This window comes from Hyperolius riggenbachi, chromosome 3 (assembly GCF_040937935.1).
Source record: "Hyperolius riggenbachi isolate aHypRig1 chromosome 3, aHypRig1.pri, whole genome shotgun sequence".
NCBI classification, from domain to species: domain Eukaryota; kingdom Metazoa; phylum Chordata; class Amphibia; order Anura; family Hyperoliidae; genus Hyperolius; species Hyperolius riggenbachi.
Genome location: NC_090648.1, coordinates 104,596,580 through 104,613,516, shown reverse-complemented (window position 1 = coordinate 104,613,516; position 16,937 = coordinate 104,596,580). Strand labels below are relative to the sequence as shown.

At 41.9% G+C, this 16,937-nt stretch overlaps 1 protein-coding gene across 1 annotated transcript in view; it reads right to left on the bottom strand.

The window, feature by feature from the left end:
• Positions 1-262: 262 nt before the first annotated feature.
• Positions 263-16,937, bottom strand: part of EBF2 (EBF transcription factor 2) — a 146,298-nt gene continuing 129,623 nt past the window's right edge. The window contains exons 11-15 of the mRNA XM_068274723.1: positions 16,676-16,741; positions 15,421-15,595; positions 14,322-14,507; positions 12,347-12,555; positions 263-1,540 (exon numbers count right to left, since the gene is read on the bottom strand). Of these exons, the coding sequence (XP_068130824.1) occupies positions 1,535-1,540; positions 12,347-12,555; positions 14,322-14,507; positions 15,421-15,595; positions 16,676-16,741 (642 nt within the window). The 3' untranslated portion in view covers positions 263-1,534. The remainder of the gene's footprint in view (positions 1,541-12,346; positions 12,556-14,321; positions 14,508-15,420; positions 15,596-16,675; positions 16,742-16,937) is intronic.

Sequence of the window (16,937 nt, the reverse complement as noted above, 5' to 3'; positions counted from 1 at the left end):
TATAAAGTAATCTTTAGATCAGCCCTATTTTACGTTAATCTGTCCCTCATAGACTCCGTTGACTTTGCTTGCACCTTAGCTGAATAGGAGGATCAGAAATTGAAATATATTTTAATTTGATCCAAGGGTAGTAAAAGTGTATGGAAACATAATTTAAATTAATTCAAATGTTACTTAATTTCCTCAACAACCATAAATCATAGAGGTACGGATCTAAATTACATAATGTAAACATTCGTACATATGTTCCCAGTTTTTTGTAAACCGTAACGTGTTTGCTAGCTGTACACCTTTATGGAGGGTAGACCTAGTTGCTGTGTTTCCTAGGGGGAGGGGCATACCATGGTGGGCATGGTTTTCATGGATAAGATGACCTTAGGGTTGGAATTTAAGTGTTGCTACGTAAAAAATAATATTTTAGTAACAATTTAATTCTGCAAACGCCATTATGTGACAGATGGAAAGCTGAAACTATCCCGTGACCCACGCTATGTATTTTCTATGGTGTCCTAACTATACCCGGTCCCCAGATAATGCAATAAAAATGTAAGAACTTTCTTCGATTATTCTTCTAACTTCTTCCTTAAACTTTATTTTCCATCTTCTGAAGGCTGTAGTTGGATCACTGCTGAAACATTTGGACCAGTTTAGTCCTATGGCCCTCAGACTACTGTTCCCACTGTTATCCATATTTGTAGGTGGGCCTGACCCTCTAGAAGAAGTCCGGACAGATGAAAACTATGTTATAACACAATGTATATAATGTTTCTCTGTATATGATTTTCTAACCAGTGATCTGTGATGAAGGAGGAGCAGTATGAGTAGGTGAGCCCAGCACGGCGCAGACTTGGGCCTAGTTGCATGCAAGGCCCTCAGTGTGCATCTGAGACCATGTCTCCCATCACCCAGTTTATCATTTATTATTATGTTGATCTTTTCTTCCTATCTCTAAATACAATAAGTTACAAGTTTATTCAATTAAATAATGTAAAACATATTAAACATTAAAAAATGTAAGCATTTAAGCAGACACATACAGCAAAGGAAGCAGATTATCCTTGAAGGTAAAGGATGCAGAGTCCTCCCTGCCGATACCCTGTTCAGTCCCTTTTGTAATTTTTTTTGTTTTTTAATCGTCCCGAGGCGCCAACATAAAATTGGTATCAGAAAAAGTTGGTTGAAAATAGAAATTGTTTTTGTTTTGTTTTTTCCTACAAAGAAGAAAAAGAAGAGTATCCAAAATATTCCATGTGGTTGTCTGATGAACTTCCAGCTCTGTACAGGACGCATTTCAGTTTGTGTTCCACCAATCAGACACAGGAGTATTTTTCCCCCCAAAGGCCTCTTCTCCCTGTTATGGTGGTGTTGGATCTCCAAAGTTCAGAAGACCAAGATGTTTCCTGGCTTAGTTGTAGATCCAACTTCAGATGGACCCGGCCATCACACACAAAGTCTTGTTGTTGTTTTTTCTGCACTTCTTATACATATACAAACAGTCCAATGCTGTTTCACATAGGAGGGACTACCAGCCCGGTCATAGCTAAAAGTAGAAAACAAGGAGATTGAGTCAGGAATTCAACTGAATACAACACTGCTATGAAAAAAAACAACAATTGTAAGTTATAGCATTACGCATTCCTTGAAGAACACAACTTGGTTCCTCATGGCTCCATAATTATACCTGTAATTTACATTGATTTCAAATATTCTGCAGCCACCATGAAAAATGTCTAACCTCACCTCTCTCACTGGGGTCTATTCACTAAATAATGGTAAAATGTACATGAGCAGAGAGTGCACATAATGTTGCATTATACAGAGAAATTTGCATTCTACTTAATGTATGTTACGTACTTTGCGTAAATCAACTTCTACAACATTGTATTCCTGTGTGTGTATTACACAAGTTATTCAAACTACATAACATATGCATAATGCCAGGTAACATTCATGTGCGCTAGTTGTGCATGTAACATTTACCAGTCATTAAACCTCATTGAGTACTGTGTACCTACATGCTTTGCAGGTGCTGAAACACAGTCTGACTTATTGCTGAATTTACGGGGGGGGGGGGGGGGAGATGGGGTTAAGTTCCCAGAGGAGAAGGTTGTATTATGTCTATGTAAACAGCAATAAAAGCGAATAGAAGCTGGTGCAATGCTAAAGGGCCCGTTCAGACTGCACACGTTTCCAGTCGCGTTTTGGAAACGCGTGCAGGAGGCAGACACGCACGACGTCAGACAGTGCATAGAGTGCACTGTCTGATGTTCACGCTGCATGCGTTTCGGACCTGTACGGTCCGGGAACGCATGCTGCACGCAGATTTTGTAAAAACGTGCGGCTGTCCCATTCACTTTTCGGTGATGGGATCAGCCACGCAACGCACACTAACGCGGATGGCGTGCGTTCGTACGTGTTGCGTTCCGCACGCGTTCCGCACGCATGGCCATCCGCATTTGTGATCTGAACGGGCCCAAAGAGGTCATATAGACCCTCTCCTATAAATATAGCTCCTGCTCAGACTCCAACTAAACTATTAGTAGAGTGACTAATTTCAAGAGCTGTACTGCATGCTTCTGCACTCATGGCTATGCGATACTTCGGGTGAGTTTTTCTTGTGACAGCCATCACTTTTTGGGTTGGTTCACACGGGATGGATCAGTTTTGATTTGGTATCAGTTTTTGATCCGTGCCCGTTCTGTTACCGTGACAGGCCCGTCAATCCAGGAAAATGGCTACCTCCCCAAACTTGCAGTTCCAACAGAGCAAAGTGAACGGATCCTATTGTTTAATATCGGATCCATTCACATCCATTAGGATCAGTTCCATTATATTCTGTTTTTTATGTCAATGTGAAGCGGGCCTAACAGGTGAATATTACAGTTATATAATTACAGTGCTCTGAGGAGGCCGCCTGATTTTGTTCAGAGTTTTTCTTTAAACTACTGTGAAATTAAATACATTTTAGATGTCCTTATGAAAACAAATTGGGTTCCAAATTAACAACTTATGAAAAACAATTCTCACAAAAGTAATCTGACCATTGTTATTAGCTAACACACTATCGAATAAACATCAGGACTGGTTCTTCTTTCCATCCTACATACATAACTTCATAATATTTTCATATGTTATATCAGTGTTTCTCAAACCTGTCCTCGTGACTCCCCAACAGTGCATGTTTTGCAGGCAACTCCACCTATGCACAGGAATCCAGCTAGCTGAGGCACTAATGACCCCACCTGTGCATAGGTGATGTTGCCTGCAAAACATGCACCTTTAGGGAGTCACGGGGATAGGTTTGAGAAACACTGTGTTATGTATATCCTGGGGTCCATTTTTCTTTATGGAGACAGTAGAGTGTTGCACCGTGTTAGCCATCATTAAAAGCAAGACGTTTTGAATCAGGATGATACCATTTACTGTCTAACTTGGAGGTCAAATAAATAGTAAGCTTTCCGCTAACCCTTCTTCAGACTTAGTTCCTGTATTATTGACAAGATGTTAAAACACACAGCTTATATACACTGGACATTTGGAGGGGAAATATTATTTTGCAAACATAAATATGTCATTAGAAGCCTTAATTACAAGCTCAGGAGGTTCTCACAGGGATGCTAGCTAATTTATGAAAAATAGATAAGACCACTTGTTTGCTAAAACATCACATACCACAGACTTGAAAAGACATCGAAAAATGCAGAGTTCAAACATAACTAGGCAGAGTACATACACTATTTGAATAGGCTAAAAAAATTGTATCATTTAAAACACCTCTTCTTCTTCTCCTTCGAATGTGAAGTATATATAAGCTGCATGTTTTACTATCTTGCTAATATACAGGAACAAAGTCTGAAGAAGGCTTATTATTACCCAAAAGCTTACTTGTAATTTACCTCTAAGTTAGCCAATAAATGGTATCGTCCTGATTTAAAACTTCTTGCTTCTCCTTATGGAGACCATTACTAAAAACTTTCTAAGGGTTTATTACATTTTAGTTATACGTATAACATGTATATATATTTAGATTCTAAAGGAGAAAGTGAGTTAGAAAGTATATATTGCAATACAAATTAACAAAACAATTGTTGAAACAGGGCCATGGGCAATTATATACTTCCACATATAATCCTAAACCAAAAAATGAATAAACTAATATCAAAAGGAGTTACTGATAATAAAAAAAAAAATCATACAAAAAGAAGATTCCAGAATACTGTTCAGGGAGAGATTAGGGTAAATCTGGAGATCCGATATCATGAGAAAGTTGGGGAACCTGTGAAGAGCAGCACAACGATAATGCATTTCTAAGGGGGTGAGGCAGGGAACACACTTGACTTTCAGTTTTCCGCGCGCGTTTTTCTGCATACTTTTTCTGAACACTAAGTGTGTTTCCATGCAGGAAAACGCGCGCGTTTTTTCACAGCAGCTGATGTAATTGATACAGAAAACTGCCAAAATCTGCAGAATCAGGATGCAGAATGTCAGTTTTTTTTCTGCGCACGAACAACACAGCAAGTGTGTACTAGCACATTGATTAACATGGGTTCTCAGTTTTTCTGTGCAGAAAACGCGTACGAAAGCAGTCAAGTGTGTTCCCTGCCTGAATCTCACATTCCCAACACATTCCAGGCAAATTTGCCCAATCAGCTTAATTTGCATGCATGCCGTGCAGCGTTTACCAGGTGTGGTTATATATAGCACTGGATGCTGCCGCTGGCCGATGCCGGCACATAGAGGTGAATGACTCAGGCCCTCTGGAGGAAGCGCTGCTGATTTGTGCTTCACTGCCCTGCTGTTTAGGTCTTTCTTACCAACTGCAGCATTGTTTTCAGCTCACATCGCTCATTCTTCCTGTGTTGTACCTTTTATTACATGTAGCATGTGTGCGTTTTCACTGTTTATCACAATTTGTGCAACTGAAAAACTTCCATCTCCCATTTTGTGTGATGCAGAAATCCTGCAGGATTCCGATGCAGGGCCTCTTTTGCACTGTACACTGACAAAACTGATGCGCTTTAACTGAACAGTTAAAACACATATATTGTGAGCCATTGAGAAACATGCGCATTACCTTCACCTGTGCTGCACATCAGTTGTCTGTTCAGTTATAACTGGCAGCACCTGATTTAGTGTAAAAGGACCCTATGAGATCAAGCTATACATGCCTGTAATGTCTCCCTTATCTACTCTGCAGCACTGCCTAACATGATAGCTCTTAAAACAAACATGAAGTGAAAATAAACTAATGAGATAATGGATTGCATGTTAAGGCGCATCGGGTGACTTTGTGCGTGATGTGAATTTATCACGCCTAAACTAATTTTAGGAGTGATACAGGGCTTTTCATGGGCGTGCTAACACTTAGCACGGTTTACTGAATCAAGCCCTTTGTAAATCTTGTGATTTTTTTATTTATTTAATTTTTATACAAACTGGGCTGTGAGTCCTATTCATGAAAAAAAAATCTGCTAACGGTTTGTCACGTGTTTGATCCCATCACAGAAGCATTGGAAGGGCTTGTTCACATTATGGGCACTTTCAGGATTTCTAAGCACTGGCGATTTTCAAAATCGCCCTAAAAGCTCTCGTGCAATGATTCCTTATGAGAGAGTTCACATCTGAGCGGTACGATTCCGATCCGCTCACCAAAGCGCTGCCTGTACCATTTTCGCGGCAATTTGCCCCAATGAAAGGTATAGGGAAATCGCAAAACGCTTGAAAAAGAGCTTTGTATAGCGACTTCCCCAGCGCTTTCATGAATAAATACATTGTGAAAGAGTTCACTTCCTGACTGACAGAATCGCTCTGCAAAAGCCCTTAGAAAAGCGCTTTATAAAAAAATTGCAGCGTGCAAGTAAGCGCCGGGAGGCGTTAATAAAAATTGTGCAAAAAAAATTCAGCGATTTGGATTCATCAACCTAAATGTGCCATAATTTGCTGTACTTTTCGGAATGGGAGAATGGATTGGCGTTCGTAGCGCGTATGGGCACAATACAAACCTAGAAGTCCATCCGGGGATAATGCTGTGAGGTTCTTTGTCTGTTGCAGCAGAGTCTCATTGTCCCTGACAAGCCAGAGGAATGTCAGACATACTGACACCTATTCACCCAGGCCTCAGTCTATGTGATGTGTGACACAGGCTGGTTTCCTGGCTGGCTCCTCGTCTCTCCCCTGCCCTGCAGAGTGTTGCTGGCAGTGCTGGGATGAGGGGAGATCCCTGGGGTGTGAGGGAGACCTTTGTGAGACCAGTGCTGACAGACTGGGCCTGGGAGTGAAACAAGATCTCTGGGTATTCCCCAGCTCCTCCAATGATCAGGTTACCAGCACAGCGTTTAACCCCTTTCCTGCCTGGGCACAGGTCACTATGCGCACAGGAACATACCTTCTTTTGCCCAGTGCACACCAAAATCCTCTAGCAGATCTGCAAAACGCTAGAGGTTTTTGAAGCAGATTTCAGAGCGATTCTAGGCAAGTTTAGAGACGTTTTCTAAACATGCCTAGCGTTTTTTGGAGCGTTTTTGTGTAGCAGATTACAAATGTTACAGTAACGCTGTTACCGAACAGCTTCTGTAACAAAAACGCCTGGAAAACCACTCTGATCTAGCGTTTTTCAGAGCGGTTTTCTACTTTCCTATACTTTAACATTGAGGCAGAAACGCCTCAGCAACCTCAAAAATGCTGCAGCCCCCGAGTTTGCGTTTGAGGGAAAAACGAGCCGCTCTGGTGTGCACCAGCCCATTCACTTTCATTAGCCAAGAGTTTTTCCCCCTGCAAGCGTTTTAAAAAACGCTTCAGAAGCGCTCTCGTGTGCACCAGCCCTTTATCTTATAAGTCAAGTCAAAAAAACTACAGAGTCCTAACTCTGAAGTAATACAATGGTCTCAATTCACTAGGCTTTATCAAACACTTCATCAAACGTTTGATAATTTACCTCATGGGTAAAATCTAATTTTGAATTCACTAAGGTGTTATATATTTATCGAATGTTTTATCGATAAAACCATTAATAAATCTATAACATTTTAGTGAATTCAAAATTTTACCCATGAGGTAAATTATCAAACATTTGATGAACTGTTTGATAAAGCTTAGTGAATTGAGGCAAATGTGTTCGTTGTCAACTTTACAAATTCATGAACAAAACAAATAATTCCAAAAAGTCTGTTAACCATCAAGGCCCATACCCACTAAGCTTTTTTCCGAACAACTTTGCGAGTCAAACTATTATTATTTTGCGACATCATTTAACAAAAAAATATTAAATGCAATTTCACAACGCAAACCACCCACGGCAATCGTTCATTTTTGAACAACCACCATGTCCCATTAAAGGTGGTCACTGATGCTTCAATTTCTGGTGAAAAATCCATAGCGCAGTCATAAATTCTGATCGGAAGAAAAATCGGTTACTACACCATCAATGAACCAATCTTTGCTTCCTATCTATTACAACCAACAAGAAAATCCAAATTTTGGTTTGACAAAAATCCAATCGGACGACTATTTTTATAATCGTTCATAATCAATTGTGCCCATCAACTGAGAATATTTACCACCAATCCGATTCGAATTTCTGATCGCTCAAACGATTTTTCGCTAGAAATTGGACTGTTAGTGGCCACCTTAAGTCGTGGAGCAGTGTTTCTCAAACCTGTCCTCGTGACTTCCCTCACCTATTCATAGGTGGAGTAATTACTGCCTCAGCTAGGTGGATGCCATGTAGCTACTAATTACTCCACCTGTGCATAGGTGAGGTTGCTTGGACAACATGCACCGTTTGGAAGTCAGGAGGACAGGTTTGAGAAACACTGTCGTGGAGGATCGTTTCGAATACGATCCTCGTTGACTTCCATGAGTTTTGACGCAATCGTGAGAACGATCATTTACACAATTGTTAGTTTCCGATGCTTGCAGATTCAGCCAGATGGATCAGGGAACGATCGTTTGTCAGTGGAGATCTTCGATCCATCTGGTCGTGATCTGCTGGTGGGTACTTAACTTTAGACTGCTGCCAACATCTGTAGGTTTTCTATTGCGGCATCCATACGCCAAAGATGTCTAAAGACAATTTGGTACAAAACTACTTCTGTCTGCCGCTGATCTTTACAGGTGTTTTTGTTTCCCCGTATTTTTGTGCCACGGATGTCTAAAGGCATTTAGTACAATGTTTTGGCTCAGTGCCAGCTTCCTATTTGGCTTGAGATATGCAAATAATTCCAAGTTGATGCAGAATTATGAACATGTTACTGCAAATCTATGCAGCTTGAACACGGACCAGTCAGATGCTTCAACTGCAAGATGTGATAAGTCCATTTTACAATAGATTTTCATAAGAATTAATATAAAATAAAATATAAAAAAAATTATGATAAAGAATTATGCTAAATATAATGAAAATCTATTGTAAAATGGACTAATAAAACCCTGCAGGGAAAGCATTTGATAGTAACACTTGCATAATTCTGCATCCACTTAGGGCTCGTTTCCACTAGTGCGGTGCGGAATCGCCTGCATTCCACCGCAGACGAAATCGCATGCGGGAGCGATTCCGCATGCGTTTTTGCCGCGATTTCGCATGCGATTCCGCATAGGTAAGGCTGTATGCGAATTTAACCATGTCACTGCCTGTGTAAAACAACATTAATACCTATGCGAAATCGCATGCGATTAAGCGTCAAAAAACGCATGGTCACCCCGCATGCGATTTCCCTATTAGTTACATTAGCGGTGATTCGCGCACATTCCTTCTGCATGCGAAATCTGACGGCCCTGCCGTGCAGATTTCTGCCGCACCAAAAAACGCTGCCGCAGCCGCACAAGTGGTAACAGCCCCATCCACTTACATTGCCTATGCGAATCCGCGTGCAGTGCCCGCATGCGGATTCGCTATAGTGGAAACGAGCCCTAAGAATCACTTGCATTTTTCAAGTAAAGCACAAAACTTGGTACCTGGATAGTGTAATGGTTAAGGGCTCTGCCTCTGACACAGGAGACCAGGGTTCGAATCTCGGCTCTGCCTGTTCAGTAAGCCAGCACCTATTCAGTAGGAGACCTTAGGCAAGTCTCCCTAACACTGCTACTGCCTATAGAGTGTGCCCTAGTGGCTGCAGCTCTGACGCTTTGAGTCCGCCAGGAGAAAAGCGAGATATAAATGTTATTTTATTTTATTTTTTTTATAAAACGTTGTACTAAACGCCTTTTAGACGTCTGTGGTGCAGAAATATGGGAAACAAAAATGCCTGTATTCTTTTTCTGTAGGTTGAAGTAGTTTTGTAGTTTAGGTGGACCTTGCACAGGACAGAAGGAAAACAGAGAGAAATACACCCTGTATGTATTTAGAGAGTTTAGTCTGTCTAATTCCCCCTTATCTGTGACTAATCACAAATGTAATTTGATCTCTCAGGTATGTCAGCTGGCTGCTTCGACAGAGCAGTTAATATATAAACACAGGAAGTTAACCCTAAGTCTGCTTCCATGAAAGCAGTAAGTAGACACACTGCAGATTTATTGCAGGATTTGTATCAGCTGAAACAAAGACATGTTTTTCTTTAAAAGTTATTATGCTGTTGTTTATCTTTTAGAGCAGAGAGGAAGTTCTGAGTTCAGGTCCGCTTTAAAGTCCTTTACACGTCCGTGGCGCATGGATGCGAAAACACAGAACGCCTATAGATGTCTGCAGCAGTGTAAGGGTTAAGTCATTGATTTGAATACTTCCTAGTTAAATAAGCTAATGCATTTTATGCATTATATAAAGTGTCCTGCGATGCCCCATTATCAGGACAGGGCAAGAGACTAGCTATTCGCTGTGTCTATATGTGACAGCGGCGCAGTGTAAAATCTATATATATGTGAAAACTTATGACTGGTCCTGTCTGTTTCTGCACTCTAGTCAAGCAGAACAGAGCAGCTCCATGCTGGGAATCCTGCAGAGATCTCCCAGCAGCCTCTGTGCCGGCTGTACTGACAGAGCTGAGTCCCTGCGGATCAGGGACTTCAGAGCTCAGACATAACTAGTGGGGGCCGCGAAACACTCAGGAGGTCCCAGACAACAAACAAACAAAGAAACACGCTGAACACAAAGAGAGCACCTCCACAGAACCAGAGATGCTCAATCCGATTGTGCGCAATTGGAATTTACGTATTTCCGATTGGATTTCAGAAATCGGAATTCTGCGGAAATCCAATTTACCGCAACTCGTTAATTTTAGCGCAGACACAGAATTCAGACGCATTGGAGCAGTCAGAGAATGCAAAATATTTCTGCACAAATCGTATCACTGTGATAATTTAAGACCAATCACAAGATTAATCTCCCTTTTTTCCGATTTCAGTTTTTCCAATTTCCATTTTCAGTTTTTTTGTTTTTTTTATTCTCTGATGCAAAAATGACTAATAAAATACTACTCTAAAATTTGGAAATTGAAAAAAACAAAAAACGGAAAATTGAAAAAACAGAAATTGGCATTGGCGGAATCGGAAATGGGCATTGCCGACGGTCCCTACACAGAACACACCTGCAACTGGTAAACGCAACACAAATTCAAAATACAGAGTTTGATTTTGATGTATATCATTTGCATACCTAAACCTGCCACTAGGTGTCACCGTGTTCAGAACTCTCTTTTCTACCTTTTAACTTTTTAACAGTCCTCACTGTGGTCATCTATGACCCAGGCAAAGGATGCAAGATTTTCCCACGTGAAACCCAGGTTATGTTTGTCAGATTACTAACAGAGGAACTATAGTCAAAATAACATATATATATTTTTTATAGTTTTTACAATATTCATTTATAAATGATTTAGTCAGTGTTTGCCCATTGTAAACATTTTCCTCTCTCTGATTTACATTCTGACATTTATCACATGGTGACATCTTTACCACTGGCAGGTTGTGGAATGTTTGTTTAGTAAATGTTCTAAAGCCAAGCCAGTATAAAAGATCTCTGGTCTCCCAGAATGCTCCGGGAGAAGGGGGAGGGATAATTCCATATAATAAACAGCATAAGAGAAGCCTCAGTGGGAGGGTGGAACATACCAATGTACAGAAATATACAGCTATAGGAAGTGTTTCTGATATTGAAACCACACATTTTACCATAAAAGTGGGTATTCTGAATAATATATTACATTGTACCATATGTCACTACAGTGCCTCTTTAAGTTCTTCAATTCAGGACCATCTGGTGTTGTAAAATAAATCAATATTCTCTGTAAAGTGCTGCAGAAAGTCTCAGTCCTGTATACATATTTCCAATAAATACACAATCAACTAACAAATGGATGAAATATGTTACTGTAATAAACACTAATTAAAAGGTAACAAACACGTCTGTTAAAGCAACATTGAAGCGAAAAGAAACTTATGAGATAATGAATTGTATATGTAGTACTGCTAAGAAATAGAACATTCGTAGCAAAGAAAAGAGTCTCATATTGTTTTCCAGTACAGGAAGAGTAAAAAAAAAAAAAAAAAACTTCAGTTGTTATCTATACAAAAGAGCTTCTCTGAGCTATTCAACCCACTCAATAAACAACCAAGAAACAGTGAGAGACGGCTTCAGATAAATGGTTCCAGCAGGAAAGTTCCAAGGATCACTGTTTCTGCTTTGTTTTACAGCTTAAAAGACAGATTCTGCTTTTAAAAGCGCAACTGTGACAGAATAATGCAATGTAATTGAAATAAAAGCTATATAACTGAAACGTTTCTCTGCTACTGATGTTCTATTGCTTATCCGTACTACACATACAATACATTGTATCATACTTTTTTTCACTTCAGGTGTTTCACCTACCTGGGACTTCTGCCAGCCCCTTGCAGCCTTCCTGTCCCGTGCCGGTCCTCCTCCCCCCCGCTGCCAGCTAGTTTCGTTACCATCGACTTCTAGGTCAACGGTAATTGTGGCTGCGCGCCCTGATCCATGCGTATCTTTCTTCACTTTCCCTGCCCGCAATAGCGTCCTGTGCTAATAGCGCAGGATGCTATTGCAGATGGGAATGTGAAGAAAGATACACGTGGCCTGGGGCGTGCAGGCGCAGTTGCCACGTCGACGGTTACTAAACTAGCTGGTAGCGGGAGAATGAAGGATCGTGGAGGATTGGCATGGGACAGGAAGGCTGCAAGGGGCTGGCAGAAGTCCCAGGTAAGTGAAACACTGTGTTTTTTTTAGTATTCAGTTCCGCTTTAACTATGACACTGATGATTAAATAGTAGCTTTCACACGATAATATTCTCATTTTCATTTATTTCTGATTTTTGCATTGCATACACAGGTATACGTCTCTAAAGCTTGTATAACTAAGCTGGGTCTAGTTCACTGAAAATAACCAACGTTTGCAGATACCTGATTGAGAGTGTGCAGTGTAACATCCCATCTGCCCTCACCTCTAAAACCATTACCACTTCCACTGGAGCAGGCCGGGGATGGGGAACCCTGCGGTCGGATGACTGGAGCGAAGGCACTCTTCTGTTTCATGGAGGGGAAGACGGAGGAGGAAAAAGGCAGTATGGACGAGCTTCCAGAGGTGCCCACAGGTGGACTGGAGGGCATAACTGCAATAGAAGTACAGAGCACAGTCAGCCTAGGAGCACATCACCAATAAACAAAGGCCTAGGCAAGGATCTAAGCTTATTCATCTGCAGTTTAGACTTTTTCACAGTTGTCTACCCAAACATCTCAGTAAAGAGCCTTAGGAAGATAACGCTATATATGAGGAGGAAAATATGAACTGCCATACACAGACTATGTGAAAAAAAGATACTCTCTGCTATATATATATATATGAAGAAGAAGGTACTCACTGCCATGCACAAAGTATGTGAAGAGGAAGGTACTCTCTGCCATGCACAGAGTATGTGAAAAGGAAGGTACTCACTGCCATACACCCGGAATGTGAAGAGGAAGATACTCACTGCCATACACAGAGTATGTTAAGAGGAGGATACTCATTGCCATACACAGAGTATGAGAAGAGGAAGGTAGTCGCTGCCCTACACCAGGTATGTGAAGAGGAAGGTACTCACTGACATACACAAAGTATGTGAAGAGGAGGATACTCACTGTCATACACAGAATATGTGAAGAGGAAGGTACTCACTGCCATACACAAAGTATGTGAAGAGGAAGGTACTCACTGTCATACACAGAGTATGTGAAGAGGAGGATACTCACTGTCATACACAGAGTATGTGAAGAGGAAGGTACTCACTGTCATACACCAGGTATGTGAAGAGGAAGGTACTCACTGCCATACACAGAATATGTGAAGAGGAAGGTACGCACTGACATACACAGATTATGTGAAGAGGAAGGTACTCACTGCCATACACAGAGTATGTGAAGAGGAGGATACTCACTGCCATACACAGAATATGTGAAGAGGAAGGTACGCACTGACATACACAGATTATGTGAAGAGGAAGGTACTCACTGTCATACACAGAGTATGTATAGGGGAAGGTACTCACTGCCATACACAAAGTATGTGAAGAGGAAGGTACTCACTGCCATACACAGAATATGTGAAGAGGAAGGTACTCACTGCCATACACAAAGCATGTGAAGAGGAAGGTACTCACTGCCCTACACCAGGTATGTGAAGAGGAAGGTACTCACTGTCATACACAAAGTATGTGAAGAGGAAGGTACTCACTGTCATACACAGAGTATGTGAAGAGGAAGGTACTCACTGCCATACACAGAGTATGTGAAGAGGAGGATACTCACTGCCATACACAGAATATGTGAAGAGGAAGGTACGCACTGACATACACAGATTATGTGAAGAGGAAGGTACTCACTGCCATACACAGAGTATGTGAAGAGGAGGATACTCACTGCCATACACAGAATATGTGAAGAGGAAGGTACGCACTGACATACACAGATTATGTGAAGAGGAAGGTACTCACTGTCATATACAGAGTATGTGAAGGGGAAGGTACTCACTGCCATACACAAAGTATGTGAAGAGGAAGGTACTCACTGCCATACACAGAATATGTGAAGAGGAAGGTACTCACTGCCATACACAAAGCATGTGAAGAGGAAGGTACTCACTGCCCTACACCAGGTATGTGAAGAGGAAGGTACTCACTGTCATACACAAAGTATGTGAAGAGGAAGGTACTCTCTGTCATACACAGAGTATGTGAAGGGGAAGGTACTCACTGCCATACACAGAGTATGTGAAGAGGAGGATACTCACTGCCATACACAGAATATGTGAAGAGGAAGGTACGCACTGACATACACAGATTATGTGAAGAGGAAGGTACTTACTGTCATACACAGAGTATGTGAAGAGGAGAATACTCACTGCCATAGGGTGATGTAGTGGGAGAGCCATTGATGAATCCTGGAGACCCGGGCACCCCCAAGTTGGACATGGGGACATTGCTGTAGCCATTCATGCTGTTGCTGGGAGTGCTGTAGGTAGACTGTTGAGGTGTGGAGCTGGTGGAATAGCCACGTGGGGAGATGCTGCTTGTATTTCTGATATATCCTGAGACAAAAGAATACAGTATACATATATACAGTATATTGGGATGACCATAGCAAATATTCAGCTTCCCACTTTAAAGAGGAGAGAAGGGAAACACAGATAAACCCATCTGGTGTGTATTTAACCTTCCTGGCGGTAACCCCGTAGTTCGGGGTAAGCCGCGCAGGAGGATTTCGCAGGCCCTGCTGGGCCGATTTGCACTTTGCTAGCTGCGTGTGCACTCCGATCGCCACCGCTCGTCGCGCCACCCCCCCCCCCAAGTTAACAGCCTGTCTAATTCTCCCTTATCTGGAAGTAATGAGCCACTGTAATTTGAGCAGTCAGCTGTGTCTAATCTGTGCTGAGGTTTGCACCTTTCAGACAGGCTGTATGTAAACACATATATGTAGGGGGTTAACTGTTTCTGTGCTCCCATGAAGCAGGAAGTAGCCACTCAGCAGAATCTCAAAAGGAGTTCTGTGGGCTGCAACGAGGAAGAGAGAGGAAGTCCTGGGTTTAGGTCCGCTTTAATAAATGAAACTAAAATAACAACACGTAAAATAATTAATTACATCCATGAAATAATGTATGTAACTAATGATATATCTAGTCAGTTTAACAACTCAAAGTTTAAATGCCCATTTGGCCAGATCGGACACTGGGCTGATGCCTATGGAGGGAGGAGATGGCCACTAGCATGTGCAGAAGAAAATGAGCACTGTGATAAGCAACAATATTAACATGTATTGCCTACTCTCTGCTCATTCCCCAGTCCCCACCTCTCTCCACACACATAAACATGATGAACATATAGTTAAGTTGAGTGTTTTTGCTGATGTGTTAGCTGATAAAATGCTCAGAGTAAAGATGGACTATGAGCGTCATCTGACAGCTCTCTGTAGTCTATGGACAGCTCTACCCAGCATATACTCACCCTGGTTGTTGGCCTGTGATTCTGAAATTGTGACTCCAAGCTGACCCCCATAGGAGTTGATTCCCATCATGCCGCTGTGGGCAGGGGAGCTGGACAGTGTTGGGAGCTGATTGTGGTTACGCGGGACACTGTACAGAGCCTCAGCAATATCGGCAGCCCTCTTCAGAATGATGTCCTGTTCAGCAGAGGAGAGAGGTTTGTTATTATGGAGTAAAATATGTAAGATATGGTCCTTGTATGACACTGGGAAGCCCAAAATACATAGCTGCAATACAGTACAGGTGAAATGTTCTAACCTACTCGCATAATACAACCATTAGCCCTCACCTTCCTCCCCAATTCAGTTGGGTAAAGACCCTTCCTGTGACTGGATAGTGTACTGGTTAGGGGCTCTGCCTCTGACACAGGGATCCAGGGTTCAAACCTCGACTCTTCCTGTTCAGTAGGCCAGCACCTATTCAGCAAGGTGTCCTTGGGCTAGACACCCTAACACCGCTACTGCCTACTGAGCGTGCCGTAGTGACTGCAGCTCTGGCACTTTGAGTCCGCCAGCAGAAAAGAGCCATATAAATGTTGTCTTGTCTCTGACTGCCGATTGGATTGGCTAGCTGAGGCTGCAGAAAAATGATAAGGTATGATTCTGTGCTCCCTTTATGTGAAGAACATTACACAATTGGACGGACAGAACTGTGAAATATAGAAGAGGAAGAGGCGGTTCTGTACATATTTAATGCAGCGCATCAGCGGAATGTTATACATTACTTGCTCCTTGCAGGGATACAGGTCCTCTTCAGTTTACAAGTGCTGTGCAGCCAGCCAATCACCATGCAGCTTCTGTCCCTGTCAAATGACACGGGACTGAGGTCATATGGTGATTGGCTGGCTGCATGGCACTTGCAAACTGATGAGGAAATGAAGAGGGACCTGAATCGTTACCGGTAGCAGGTAATATATAAAGCTCCTCTGCCGCTCTAGGTTATGTACAGGGCTGGCTGACTGATCTCTGTGGGGGGGGGCCTGGTCCAATGTAGTCGCACCCATAAGTACCGCTTTACCCTCCTCCTCCTATTCAGGGTACAGAGTGTGCAGGGGAATACATGAAGCCGATATCAAACAGGATCAAGTATTTGTACTGATTATAGAAAGTACATTTATCTTGCTATTATCCATTTAATGCATAGCTGAATAAAGCAGTTATTTTCTTTCTATTTGTGCCTGGAGTCAGTATGACAGAGGCCATACCCTATAGACTCACCTGGTTATTGTGGGGGGTTCCATACAATGCCTCTACCAGATCCGCTGCTCTCTTCAGTAACATTTCCTTGAAAATGAGGAAACATAAAATAGTTAAAAATCGCTCTAAGAAAAAAAGCATAGAAAACATCCTTCCCTCTGTAGATTACTGGGATATAGGAACATTCTGGGAAGACTATCTAGCGATCTTCCCAAGCACTAAGCACCAACAATTATTGATGTACACAGTAAAGCAGACTTTCTCAACCCACTTTACTGTGGGG